General features: G+C 45.8%; 2 protein-coding genes across 2 annotated transcripts in view; one reads left to right on the forward strand and one right to left on the reverse strand.

Moving 5' to 3' along the window:
• WSB2 (WD repeat and SOCS box containing 2) overlaps positions 1 to 14,599 on the forward strand; it is a 366,828-nt gene that overhangs the window by 346,791 nt on the left and 5,438 nt on the right. The window lies entirely within an intron of this gene.
• RFC5 (replication factor C subunit 5) overlaps positions 2,466 to 14,599 on the reverse strand; it is a 149,758-nt gene continuing 137,624 nt past the window's right edge. Inside the window, exon 11 of the mRNA XM_078667118.1 lies at positions 2,466 to 4,678. Coding sequence (XP_078523244.1) covers positions 4,582 to 4,678 — 97 coding nt within the window. The 3' untranslated portion in view covers positions 2,466 to 4,581. The remainder of the gene's footprint in view (positions 4,679 to 14,599) is intronic.

Consider the following 14,599-nt stretch of genomic DNA (forward strand, 5'->3'; position numbering starts at 1 on the left):
AAATAAAACATCGAAATTCTGCACAAGTAAAACAAGTCTTGATGTTCAGTTAATGTACTTGATGGCCATATATGGCAAAACAGAGCTAACAGTGACCCCGTGCTCTCCATGCCACTTGAACCAAGCTATCCTGGCTGAAGAAGGGTGAAACCCCGAAACCGGTCCTAGGATGCTTGTTTCCAGTCCAGGGAGGACATGGCTTGGCTTTTCGGACTAGACTGTTCCCATGAGGCACAGGGTCAAGACTGATTTGCATATGGCTGGGTTGAAACTGTAATGGCATGGTGAGCAAAAAAAATAGGGATTTAGGCCCAGATGTCTGTACTGGAGTGAATGTAGTACATTGTTCTGCATTCTGTCCAACTGTTGTTTTTGCATTGGGCACCACAGGGAATGTCAATCTCCTTACTTGTGTAGTCTGCAGGACCTTCCGTGGAGGTATACCAGAAGGATGGTGCACACTGAGAAAACTGCCAGAGGGTATCAAAGATAACCAAGAAACATTTCACAATAGATTATCAATGGACATTCTGGCCTTAAGATAAAATGGCAAAAATGCATCTTTTACAAGACTGCCCGACTGAGGTGCCCATTGCAAATGCAACACACATTTAGTTACCATAATAATGGTGCGACCAGAACAATTGCCATCTGATGGTATCCCGCTGGTTTCATCTTTCCCTAACCATGTGAGCCAGGGCAGAAGTATGCAAAAGTATTCAACTTCCATGGCCAATTTTTGGACAAAAGGCGACTTAGTTTTTGATATATCATTCATGGGGCAGAGCGGAGCTCTGCAGACTTCTCATGCAAGGAGGATTGCTGGAGTAGCAAAAGCTATGGTGGATTGACTAGAAATGGTGGAGAGCTTGTTTTCCTGGACTTGTACAAGTTTTATCTCTCAGCTTCAATGGTGAACAGCGGACTATACATCCAAAAAAGATGATACAGCCCTAACCATCAGACAGGAAAGAGATTGTTTAAGCAGTAGAGACTCTTTCCAGGTTCTGTACGGGGGATTAATGTGCAAGCGCCAATCACACAACAAAGACAGACACTCAACTGGAGGGTGGCACATGGAGCCACGAAAGCCAACGTCCTACGCTGGTGCCACTGAGGGATGATCTTAAGGAGAATGTCGGGTGCAAAGGCACATAGGTTATCAACCGGACATCAACAATGCTTGTGCAAGAGGGCTCACAAAAGGAATACTAGGGTTAAGGCACTCAGGTTTTGTGCTGCCACAGACATTGCTCAAAGGCATGGATCACAGGAGCAAATCTGGGGTCAAGTCACACAGGGCCTAACACAGACACTGACAAGTCTACTAGACGGGATTCTAAATGGCAACAACAGATACTGAGGCAGTGTTTCACACTATCAGCCACATGTTTCTGTCTTCAGGAATTGGAATAAAGGGTAAATTGCTAAAACTGTTTGACTCTTTCTGAGCAGCAAGATCTCAATTTGTGAAACTGATCTCATACAACCATTAATTTATCTCCCTTGTAATATCTAAACTTGATTATACCAATGGCATCTACCACAGATCATCTTTATCAACTATGAAAAGCCTACAACAGATTCGGAATTCTGCTGCCAGACTACTCCGACAAGTAAAGCCACAAGACCACATCTACCCTGCCTTGAGGGTCCTACATTGGTTGCCAGAAGATCCACCTTCAATTTGCTTTGCCTCACCCATAAAGGAATACATGGAACAGGACCACTTTTCATTAGAAATAAAATCACCAAATACATTCAACAAAGGAACCTCTACTCCAGTTTGGCACTATGCCTCAAAATCCCACCATACAAGAAAAAACCCATAGGTGGCACATCTTTTGCTGTTCAAGCAGCCAAACTTTGGAACTCAATGCCCTCAAATATAAGATCCACGGATAACTATATTATCTTCAGAAGACTACTCACGAGTTAGCGGTTTTCTACATAACCAGGACAATACAAAACTAATCTGAAGCATATCCCTGTGCACATAAACATTTATAATATGATTATATGTACGTATCTAGATATGTGTATTTGTTTATACAAATATGAATAATCAATTTTATTTTTTAGTATATATTTAAGTCTGCTTAACAAATCTACACATAACTGGTTAACTTATATAATTCTATGCTTCGCATATCTATAGGTCTCTACATAGTAGTCATAGAAGTTAATTTATTAGATGCTTATGGGTCTCAGTTTTATTTATCTATCACAATATGTAAATAAAATTGTTATCTACAATTGCTTCACTATTGAAATATTTAGGACATTAACCCCTTCGATGCTGATGACGGCCCCCAGCCGTCAAGCATCACGGGGCTCGTGTGCTGATGACGGCTGGGGGTCGTCATAAACCCGTCCACTTCGAAAAACGCCGCACAGGCGCAGAATCGCGGCCGCGCCCAAGGGGTTAAAATAGGTAAAAAATACACAAATAAATTAGCTTAAAGTACAGCAACACTTGAAAATCTGAGTTTATAAAAATACAACTGAAATCTTGATATACTATCTTCCTTATACATGCATACCCTCTCTATGTACTTCGGTATCTATGTATTTATTACTTTACTCATAATGTAGGAGAAAAAATAAAATTAAACATCTTTGCCTCTCTCCAATGCACTACCCTATATCTCACCCAATACCTCCACTCCCTGATCTATGCCAAACCTCATTCTACTACTAGTTTCTCCAAAATAACCCTTACTTGACTCTCCCTTCCTTCGATCACCCCAAACGTCATTTTAAAACTATAATCTCCCAAATCCATTTCTAGAGACTCTTCCCTCAATCTCTCCTTTTACTCATCCCAAACCTCATCTTATTACTATGATCTCCCAAAAACCACTCTCTAGACCTATCCCTCTCCTCCATTAGCCTATCCGATCCAACTATCAGACTCACATACCCACCACTCAAATTAACTCACATTTCCCTATACTAATCAACCACTAATCCTTTTTGGGTTCCGGAGTAGCGTGCTACTCACCAAATAGCGCTTTAAAGTCTTGTCAGGGGTAGTTAGCGCTATATAAATACAATTACAATCATCTTACCGTGTGGCATGCCTCTGGGCCAGACTTAACATTATAAGCTTACACTTTTGTTTAAGTTTACATGTGCTGTAGTAACTTTACACTTGTAATTTTCGAATATGAAAAAGTAGTACATTTAGTACTAGTAGCTTCACTACTAGTAAAATTAAACTCAGTTTGTGAATACCAAAAAGTAGTAAAGTGACTACAGCATGTGTAAACTTACACAAATGTATAAGCTCACCTTTGTGAATCAGGCCTCAGTGTTCACATCTCATTATAAATGTATAGCCTATGCATACAACTGCAGAGCTAAATAATTAGGTAAGTGGACACTTCCTTACGCCTACCATCTCTGAATGTTTTCTTGCCATATTTTAGGAAAAATAATTCAAAGTTGTCCATATGTGCATGCTTACGAATGGATGGCAATCTTGTAATGTTTTTTGTCATCAACTACAACAAAAACCATTCCAGCATGCCCTACTGTGTGCTTGCATGCAAGCGTGCGCACGGGTGTTCATCTTGGGAATTATTCTGAAAGCTTTTCAAGATAGCCATCACTAGTTGTGCACATGCAAGAGACAGTACACTGCAAGCGACTGCGAGGACCTAGTCGCAGTGTCAGGTCCCTCCCGAAACCAATTATAAAAATGTGTAAGTTATAAAAGGAAAAAATAAATCAAAGGAGACTTTGGCCCCCCAATTCATTCATTTTTTGTGTAACTCTGCATAAGTACACAGGTAAAATGCCCTGCCTCACAATGAAAATAGCCAATGGATAAAGTAAGCTGACCCACTGCTCCAGGCTTAATGTGGTGAGCAGAAGTAAAATGTGAATGACAATACAGACTAATGTATAAAGAGGGCTGTGTAAAAGCTTAGACTATAAATTAATGACAAACTTTATACATTTTTTTCAACCTCTTGCGTGGTACGCCTTATCTTTAATTTTATAGCGCTCACACATACGATATCTTAATTTAATTATTACTCTTCCTTGGTAGCCACTTTTCATAGATGTATCATACTTACTAATATCAATCTAAAATGTATATTTCCCTTATTCCAATTAGCACTTGAGTCGAAGAATAAACATTCTTAACTTAAATCATTTTCTGATTGTTCAAGCTCTGGTGGCTGCAGCTGTTTTCTCGTTGATGACCTTATCTCAAAGCAAAGTATGACAACACATTCTTGTATTTTCAGTAACATTTCATTGCTTTACTGAGCAAAAGCAAATAGAGTCCAAACATTCAAGTCCAGACTACTGTATACATCTGACAATCAAAGTTTGAAATGAGTTCCACAGTTCAAATGTAAAACTATAAAAAAAACAGGAAACACTGAGGTCCTTCTGGCGATGTTTCATAAGTTATCACACTTCAGTCTCTTCAAAATTGTTTCAGATCCTTCCACTATTCACAAAAATAAGAACGTTCTTTTATTTCCAGAAATCTGCAAAGTTTGAGTGCTGTTTTTGGGCCGCTGAACACATGCAAAATAATGTTCTTCAACATTGGCAGCGAGGTCAAGCTTCAGCAACGATGATGTCACGAGTCACTTGAAAAGCAGCTATGAGAGAACTGAGCTGGATCTTCTCACTAGTTCCTGCGGCAAGTCTGTACCTGGAAAGACAAGACACAATCTTAAAAAACTGTTCGGTCCTAATGACACCATATAGAAAACATGTTAATTCTAATTTGACAAGTCTTGTGAATAGACATCTGAAATTGCAAGACATACACTAAAGGCGTACAATCAAATTTTACAGAAGACTAGATTAACACGTTCTCAAACTACCAATTTTGCAGAATGAGGTCTACTTAGACAAGAGAATTCAGGTAAGCTATTTGGCCATCAATTGACTGATGATGCAAAAATCACACAACAGAAAAATGTAATTCAGCATCTACTTTCAGACATATACTTCTGATGCTGGGGCCTAGATGCCTTAAATTAAACCCAGACCTTGACAGAGTGGAAGAAAGTGGCAACTGGCTCAAGGGAGAGCATTGGAGAAAGCAGTCAAGGAACCGCCCTATCTATATGTGTTGCTTAATACATTATCTCTTCAAGTCAAATTAAATTCATATTTTTTCGCTGGATCTCAACCCCCAATAATGCACAAGTAGTTGACTTCCTAACCTATCTGGAAAAAAAAGGAATGTGCAAGCAGCTTCTTTGCTGCAGACTTCCAGCTGCGGACTCGTAGGCTGTCATGTGAAACAATGCTACAACTCGCTGTTTCTGCAGGTGGAGCATAGTCGCAGAATTATTACCTTTGAGTCCCATCTCCTTTCTGATCACACTGGTTGCAGGGGAAATGTCCTTTAGGACGAAGTCGATAAAACGCTGTATCTTCACAGGACCGGCAATATAATAAACATGTCTTTAGAATTCATTCGTTCAGAATGCAAGTCGTTCCAATTACTTGCTTTAGGGGGGCGAATTGGTGGAATGGTGTTGGATTTAAAGTCCAACGCCTTCCCTACTGTTGTGCAGACTAGAGTTGGAATAGTAAATGAAACGATTCCAAAATCCAGCGGCCCCCCTACGGCAAATCGGTTCAACAACTTGCGTGCTAAAGATACATTCGTTCACAACCTGAGGTTCGTGGGGTTCCCGGAGGGCTGCGAGAAGGGCAACATGGAGAAGTTCCTGACTCAGTGGCTAGAGGGATGGCTCCCGCCTGACTCCCTTTCCAAATGCTTCGTGGTGGAGCGGGCGCACAGGGCCCTTATACAAAAGCCGCCGGAGGGATCCCGTCCCCGATCGGTGATCGCCAAACTGTTAAACTACCACGATAGGGACGTTATCCTACGTCAGGCACGGGAGAAGGAGCCACTCATGTATGACAATCACAAGATCCTTATTTTCCCGGACTATACTAGGCTCGTCCAGCAGCAGAGGCAGTCATTTGCGGCGGCAATGGCATGCCTACGGGATCTTAAACTTCCGTATGCTCTACTGTATCCAGCCCGCCTGAGAGTGGTTTATCAGTCCCGCACCCTGTTCTTTGATACCCCGGAGGAAGTGTTCCACTGGACTGATGAAACAGCGAAAATTAGGGTGCATACACTGCCGTGCCGAGACTCAGATTCTTCGTCGAGTGGGGCGCAGGGGCAGACCCCCCGTCGATCTCGCAGCCGGAGCAACTGGAGGTCCAGGTTACGGAGGCGCTCCAAATCTGGGGGTGCGGCGGCGAACAAGAAGGACGCCCCTGTCCTACCTCACGGACCCCTGACTCCGGAACTACTATATGGCTAACGTAAAGTATATTTGTCCGGTGGGGATGTTGGATAATGATAGAGACCTTTGGGACCGCAGTCCTGGGACATGCTGAACTGATTTATGGGGACTGCCTACTTCTGGTGAACTTGATTGGTGGGGATGGCGTTGGGGGGTGGGGAGAGTTGTATGAGGGGCAGACGGGTTTCTCCCTAGTTATGGGGTGTGTTCGGGGGATCCATTGGAGGGGGTGGCTCTCGGCTCCCCGTTGGGGGCCAGGCCGCGATCCGACCGTGACAGGTGCTTCCAGGTTGGAAGGTGCGGGGTGGAAGTTGGTGGTTGAGTTGGGGGGGGGGGGGGGGTTTCGTTGCGCTTCATCTGCTGCTGTCTGTATTTTGGGTTGTATGCATGCTAGACCGTTGGGGCCTTCGTGGCTCATACAGTGTCATTGTCAAATGTTGTCTGCTCAGAGTGGGGGGCAGGTAGCTCCGGGCACAGTGCGGATTGTTAGTTGTAATGTGCGGGGGGTTCTAGACAAGGTGAAGCGGGGGCAGTGCTCCGCTATGCTAAGAGAGCCGGGGCTGATGTCTTAATGCTCCAGGTGACCCACTTGCTGGGAACAAAAGCGCTTTGCCTTCAACGTTTTGGGTACGCCCATGTTTTCCATGCAGGCTTTACAAGGGGCTCCCGGGGGGTTGCAGTCCTCATACATCGCAGACTCTCCTATACACATGAGCAGAGTTGGTCTGATCCACAGGATAGGTACATCTTTGTCCAAGGGAAGGTTGGGGGAGATAGGGTGACTCTTGGCAGTGTCTACGCCCTGCCGCCGCTACAGTGGCCTCTGGTGGAGAAGGTCATGTCCCTCTGGAGTGGCATGCCCGACACCCTGGCTGTGGTTGGGGGCGACTGGAACGATGTGATGGACCTGCGCCTGGATCGGTGGCAGAGGGGGACGACTGGCGCGGATGTAGACGTAGAGGGACCCCCCACCAAGCTCCGGGCCCTTGCAACGGGATTGGACTGGACAGACGTCTGGAGGTTTCGACACGGCGCAAGCCGAGAGTATACTTATTTCTCCTCAGTGCATGGATCGTTCTCCAGGCTGGATTACCTGTTTATCACTAAGGGTGATAAGGCACAGAGGATTGTGGCCTCTGATATCCTACCAAGGGCTCTGTCAGATCATTCGCCGGTGGCCCTTACATTTAGAATAGACCCGGCTGGGTTCCCGTTCCGTTGGCGCATGTCCGGATGGCAGCTATTACAGGCCCCCTATAGAGACCATATGGCTCGGGAAATTGACTGTTATTTAACCTCCAATCATAACTCAGTGGATTCCCAGACGATCATTTGGGAGGCCCTTAGATACCCAGGATTCCAAAGGGATCAATGATAGAATGGATTTAGGTTGTTTCTTGTAAATACTGCCCCGAACCCGAGAGCACGCAATGCTGAGCTCAGTCATGGGTCAATTATGTTCCTTGATATAATTGTGTTCGCCCATTATGCATGATTGAATTTTTATGTATATTGTGAATAACGTGCGTTTAACATGAATCACACCTTTTCCATGTTTTCTCTCTACTTTCGATTTCCCACGTTTATATTTCTTTTAGCGCTATTATACTTCATTTACACACTACAAGATGGTGTGCCGGTTTTGTTTTTGTTAGTAACTTGCGGTCAGTGAGCAAGTCCCATTTCTATATCCATGCATCTTAGGTTATAACGGGAGCGGGTAAGATGGTTGTTTACACCGAGTGTTTGCCAAATGGCGGGCGGCTGAGTTCACGGTTATAAAGCAGTTTTCCCGATCAAGGTACTGAGGGTTACTTTAACAAGGCGGGAGGGTCCACCTTTTGGTGTTACTTTCCTTTGGACACAGCATAGTAATTACGTGTATCTTCGTTTATTTAAACAGACCAGCGATACACGCCGTGGTTAAACAGCAAGGTATATTTTCTCCAAGTGAAACTTACACCGCTGGATGGTCCGTTTTAAATCAAGGTGTGTGATGTGTGTCATTAGCGTTTTTCAGTTACTCGTTTGATAACTTTGGGTTATCGGACACATGTCAGTTAGTTTCTACTATGTTTTATATATGTGGTATTGTGCATCTTAAAACGTGGCCAAATGTGAACTTATGCTTTTATTCCAAGGTTTATCGGGCCATAGAGGCAGTCTGTATCCTTATGAGGCATTGACAGAGATAAGAGCACGGTTAGGAGTCATGACAGATTTAGTATTCTTTTATACAGTATATTTCAGGTTACACTTCTTTCACGACTTTTTTCTTTCTTTACTGAGCACAGTGTGAGTTTTTCGAAATAATTTGATGTGATAGCGTTTCATGCACAAGTTCTTTGGTTTTAAAGCACAAAATTTTGGTTTTGAGCACAAGAATATTATTTTCATGTTGTTCCTTTGGTCAATCATGCATACAAATCATATGTTTATGGTTTCTTTAATACCACATTCTAAGCACAAGAATGAGTTTGAGTAATGCATTTAGGATGTTTGACACTGCAACCTATGTCATTGAAAATTTGATGAGTTGAGTAAAAGTATCATTTTCATTATTTTTTTAGGTATAGCCCCTGATGAAGGGCCGTGGGGCCCGAAATGCATTGGGCATTTAAGCATCCCTTGTAAAAAATTAAAACATTGGACCTCCAAAAATGAATGCAATGCACATGTATATCGGATATTATGAATTTGAATAATATTCTAATGGATTATTAACGTTCAGTAAACAATTGAAGTAAAAAATACACTGATTGAAATCGCAATCTAACTATGTGTGGAATCTTTTGATACATATTTGTTGAACTTTTCGTATACCCAACTGGGAGGAGCAACAGTGCGCAGAGGACAAGCGGGTACGCTTGGTTATAATTTCAAGTTTCAGGCGCAATCAGGACATTGCGCGCACCTCCGCAGCACGCTTTGAACATATTTTCTATATAAACAAGTAGAGATATTGAATGAGGAGTGCCCTTCCTCACAACATTTTTTGTAGGCCCTCAAACCTACCATACGCGGGGTGGACATCTGGTGCGTCGCGGCTCGGGCGGAGGGACGGCGGGATCTGGTGCGGCGGGAAGCGGAGCTGGAAACGCTGGAACGTAGGTGTAGGGAGGAGAGTGGTAGATTGATAGGGCGGCAATTGGTCCTAGCCCAGCAGCACTACACGGCGGTGTTACTTGAGGAGGCGAGGCAGGGCTGGCTAGCCACTCGTAGTCGGGTGTATCAATGGGGGGACAAGTCCTGTAAGATGCTACACCGCCTGCGTCAGGGCACTCCATGCCCAGCCGCTGCCCTGGCTGTTGGACCCGGCGGGTTTGCCGATCTCAGAGCCGTCGGATATCGCGGAGAGCTTCGCAGCATATTTTGAGGGACTGTACGCGCCTCTGGAGTGCCTACCTGCTGAGACTGTTCAGCGGTTCATTGAGGATCTCCCCCCGCTGTCGGTCTCGGATGAGGTTTGGGATCTGTTAGACAAGCCCTTCACGGATGAGGAGCTGGGCTCTGCCCTAGGCGAGCTCAACCCGGGTAAGGCGCCGGGCCCCAACGGGTTCCCTTGCGAGTTTTTTAAACGATTTCATGTGCAGCTGGGCCCACGCCTGCGCCAGGTGATCGAGGAGGCGCGGGACTGTGGGGTGCTCCCACAGGATTGGAGACATGCCGACGTGGTGGTTTTCCTGAAGCCGGGACGGCCTCCGGAGAGCCACGCGTCCTACCGCCCGATATCGCTGATCAATACGGAAGCCAAGATCATGGCCAAGTCCCTAGCCAATAGGCTCAAGCCCCATATTACGGACCTGTTCCACCCCGACCAGGCAGGCTTTATGCCCCGGAGGGCCACCCGACACAATATCAGGCGTGCACAGGTGGCGGTCTCGGCCTGGAGGACTCTGGATGAGCGGGCTGCCTTGTTCTTGGCAGACATGGACCGGGCTTTTGATTCCCTAAGTTGGACCTACCCGTTTGCCCTGCTGCGCCGCCTTAATATAGGCCCTTGCTTTTTGGCCTACGTGCAGCTGTTGTACACCGGTCTCACGGCCTCCGTGCGAGTCGGGGGTGCGTTGTCCCGGCCCTTTTCGGTTCCGAGGGGTACACGGCAGGGGTGTCCCCTTTCCCCATACCTATTCACGCTGACCATGGAGCCTTTAACCACGTGGGTGCGCATAGATGCCCAGCTTAGGGGCTTTCGCTGGTCCCCGGGCCTTACGGATAAGATAGCGTTATACGCTGATGACGTATTGTTCTTTCTCACAGATCTTGATCGGTCGGGGCCACGGCTGCTGCGCATCTTACAGATCTTCGGGGAGTCCTCTGACCTCTATGTGAACCCGGGTAAATCCACCTTGTGGGTGCTGGGCGGCGGGCGACCGGTGGGTGACTGGGCGGCTGGTTTACAGTTGGCCTCCGGAGGAATGAAGTACCTGGGAGTCTTTCTGTCCGAGGATGCGGGGGTCTCCCGTGCTCGTAACATTGCCCCGATTTGGGACCGCAAGCGGGAGGATATGAAGGCATGGAGTCGCATGCCATTGTCCATTTTTGGGAGGTCGGCCATATTTAAAATGGTGGCGCTCCCACGACTGGTATATAAACTACAGAATCATCCCTACCCCGTTCTGCCTCGCTGGTTTCAACAAGTTAATTCGGCCCTGGGCGGGTTCCTGTGGGAGGGTGGGACTGTCAGGGTTGCGCTACGGACATGCTTTCGATCCGCGTACATGGGGGCCTCGCTACCTCTGATATACTCTCGTACTATCAAGCAGCGCATCTCTTGGTCCTCAATGATTGGTGGTACGGGGACAGGGGGGGAAATCGAGCATATGCTGTTGAGCGCCACCTTATGGGTTCGTTGTCCATTCATGCCCTTCTGTACTTGGCACCGCTTCGGCGGAGTCTTCCATCCGCCACGCAAGTGGTTTTCTCCGTCTGGCGGCAGGCGCTGCGCCGGATGGGATGGTGGAACGTTCTCACTCGGGAGACCCCCCTCTGGCACAATGGTCGTTTGCCCCAATTGCTGACCCTCAGGGGTTTTGACGGGTGGGACGCCATAGGTGTCTCCTCTCTGGGGAACGTGATGTCGGGCGATATCTTGAAGTCGTTCCAAGATCTGCAGAATGACTTTGGAATGCCCCGTTCACAATTCTTTCGCTTTCTCCAACTCCGACATGCACGGACACCATACCTGACGGACATAGACACCCTTCCAGGCTTTAGCCCACTTGAAGCAGTTGTTTATGGGGGAACTGCCGGACAAAAAACTGTCCCGTATATACCAATCCCTGGTGCAGCACTGTTCCTCGGACCTACAGAGGTTGCGGGAGGCGTGGGTGGGGGATGTTGGGGAATTAGAGGAGGAAGACTGGATGGAGGCCCTGGCGAGTCCCAGGGGGGCGGCGATTTCCACACGTCTGAGACTTATACAATTTAAATACCTCCACCGCACATACTTCACCAGGGAGCGCCTGTGGAAGGCGGGTATGATAGGGTCCCCTGAATGCTTTCGCTGAGGCTCTGAGGTAGGCACACTTCTGCACACAACTTGGGATTGCCCGGCGCTGCATAGGTTCTGGACCATGGTCTTTCGATGTCTATCAGAAGTGCTGGCGTGGGAGCTGTCTAGAGAACCGAAAATAACCTTGCTGCATGTTATGGAGGGGGTTGGAGGCAATCGATATAAACGTCATTTGTTGCTACTGGGTCTGACCCTGGCCAAGCGGGACATAGCTAGAGCTTGGAAAGCACCTCTGGCCCCGCCCCTGGCCGCCTGGAGGAATGGCATGGACTTTTGTATGGGGCTGGAGCAGCCTATCTTTCTAGCCAGGGGCTGCCCCCGTAAGCACTTTCGGATTTGGAAAAGGTGGGCGGACTACAGGGGGCTGGAGCTAGGGGGGTGTTTGTTTTGTATGAAAATGTCTGACACTGCTGTGCTCATTCCATTGCTGTGTGCAACAGAACCGGGGTTCGGGGCTTTGCATTTATATTTGTGCAGACTAATAAAATGTGTTTTGAAAAAAAAAGATACATTCATTCAAAGGACTGATTTCGGAAGGCATGTGGGCTAAGCACATGCGGAATATCGTTATACATTTGGCTGCAACCAAGCAAAAGTGAACTCTAAGGTGAATGTTAAAGGGAAGGAGGAAGTATATGCATTAGGATTGAAACAACTGCCACCTGCATTCGTTAAATCTGGAGATTAGAAAATCCACCAGCACATTCCTACTGAACACTGAATGAGGAAGAAAGCACACAACTGCCCCATGATTGCGAGTTTCTACAGAGAAAAGGCAGACAGGCGGAGCCTTTCACTAAGTTCCAGGGAAATACCTTCGCTTCCTAATCCCGCACACCATGAGGTGCCCAAATCACAAAGATGGTGCTCTCCCTAATCAAGTTGTAAATACCACCTAAGCCCTTAAATTGAACAAACGACCAGAGAAAATCTGCCTCTGATACCATCAGAGTTCTTTTGAGCTTTTTGCACTAATACAGGGAGGATACCAAAGATCCTTGAACAGACAAAAACAGCTGCAGTACAAAACGTTCTGTCTTCGATTCTATTCATTACTGGATTCTTGGAAGGGGCTGTTTAAACACTTAAAGTTGCACCACAGCCAAACGAGGGATTACAGGTAGTTCTCAAGACGAGAGAGGAGCAGTCTGTCATTAACTGGGTGACCTGATTACAAGCTGCTCTTCTCCTCTAGACCGAGTGCAACAAAATCTCAGTGCCTTTCATATGTATCAGCTCATGTTGATGTATGACTATTTGCTTTAATTAAAGCCATGCCACAGGAAAATTTTATTAAAAGAACGTAGGCTACATTATGCATAACACTTTCCAAGCAGCCGCATACATCATAAAGCAAAGGTTCCAGAACACCAGTAATATATAATAGGCATGAGCCAACAACAATCTGCCTCTTTTAAATGCAGCTCCGAGCAGATAAGTTGACACTTTTTACTACTCTATACATTTGTCTTGGAGCCTTATTTATCTTTTGTAAGTCGCTTTATTGTTGATTATATTCACAATATGCCACCTATGCTTATCTGTTTTGTTCTCACTTTGCTAACATGTGATTTTCTTCCTAAGCCTTAGCACCCTGCCTCCCTACTAATCTCCAATTTTCGGAGATTAACTTCTTCCCAACTCTCATAACTCCGTAACAGTAGATTTCCTCACCATTGCCTTCAACTAACCCCAATTCGCACTTCTATTACAAGTACTTGGACCGATTCTTAAATTTTCTCGCTTCCTTGTGGCGCACTTTTTGTACTAAATGTATTACCTCCTTTAAATTTTCAAGATGCTTCACTGCCTCCGATAGGCGCCCTCTCCATGATGAGAGATCTCACCGTCTCCAGGCTCCTCGAAGGTATTAGAGGAATGACCCTTGGAGAACGGCACGCTTTGTGCGCGCCTTGCCTAGGGCCATTTCTCTAATCTCCCCATGCCTTCTTTTCCTCCAGCTGATCCTATGCGATCAAGCAGGAGGTCCCTGTTTCTAGGGAGACCGGCATCAGCTGCTCTTCAGGGCTCGCGAGCGTCAGTTGCTCATTTCCCCGATCGAAGACAGCTGATGCCAATTTGAAGCCTGCGCAAGTAGCTTTATTCTTTTACTGATTTGTGCATTAAATATATAAAGGAAACAAAAAAGGAGAGATATATAAAAAAAATCATAAGGAAATAAAGAAGGAGACACACGTAGGGCAGTGAGGCCTCAGACAGTAATATTCTACTGTCATAGATGCCAATTTTCACCATATGTTTACCCATTATTTTAACATTTAAAGGAATAAGTGGGATTTAATCTGTAACCCTCTTTCCTCCTGCCTGCATTTTACTTCTACTTCTACTGTGTCATATATAAAATAAAAAGACCTCATCCTTAAATCCACTTTTTAAGTGTCTTTATACAATGTCTGACATGGATTCAGACGAGGCTGTCGCTTCCATTCCCAATATGGATAATGAGGTATTGAAGAAAATGATCCAAAGAAAAATGAGGTTGAGCATGTTCGAGACTTTTAACAAAGTCATGTCTTCTAACAGATCCCTTCCAATTGAGGATCAAGACATCTGAGGGACTAAGCTCCCATACCTCTGACGATGTGATTGATATAAGGGGGGAAAAGACAGAAAAAAGTAAAAACACTGAGCCTCCAACCACCAAGAGCACGATAGGAAGTCCTAGCACCTCTATTGCTTCAGGAGGTCTTAGAACCTCAATGAATAATGGAGGCTTTCGCGCCTCACACTCCCTTGGTGTCCTTTGCGGCACAAACTATTG

Source organism: Lissotriton helveticus, chromosome 11 (assembly GCF_964261635.1).
Source record: "Lissotriton helveticus chromosome 11, aLisHel1.1, whole genome shotgun sequence".
NCBI lineage: Eukaryota > Metazoa > Chordata > Amphibia > Caudata > Salamandridae > Lissotriton > Lissotriton helveticus.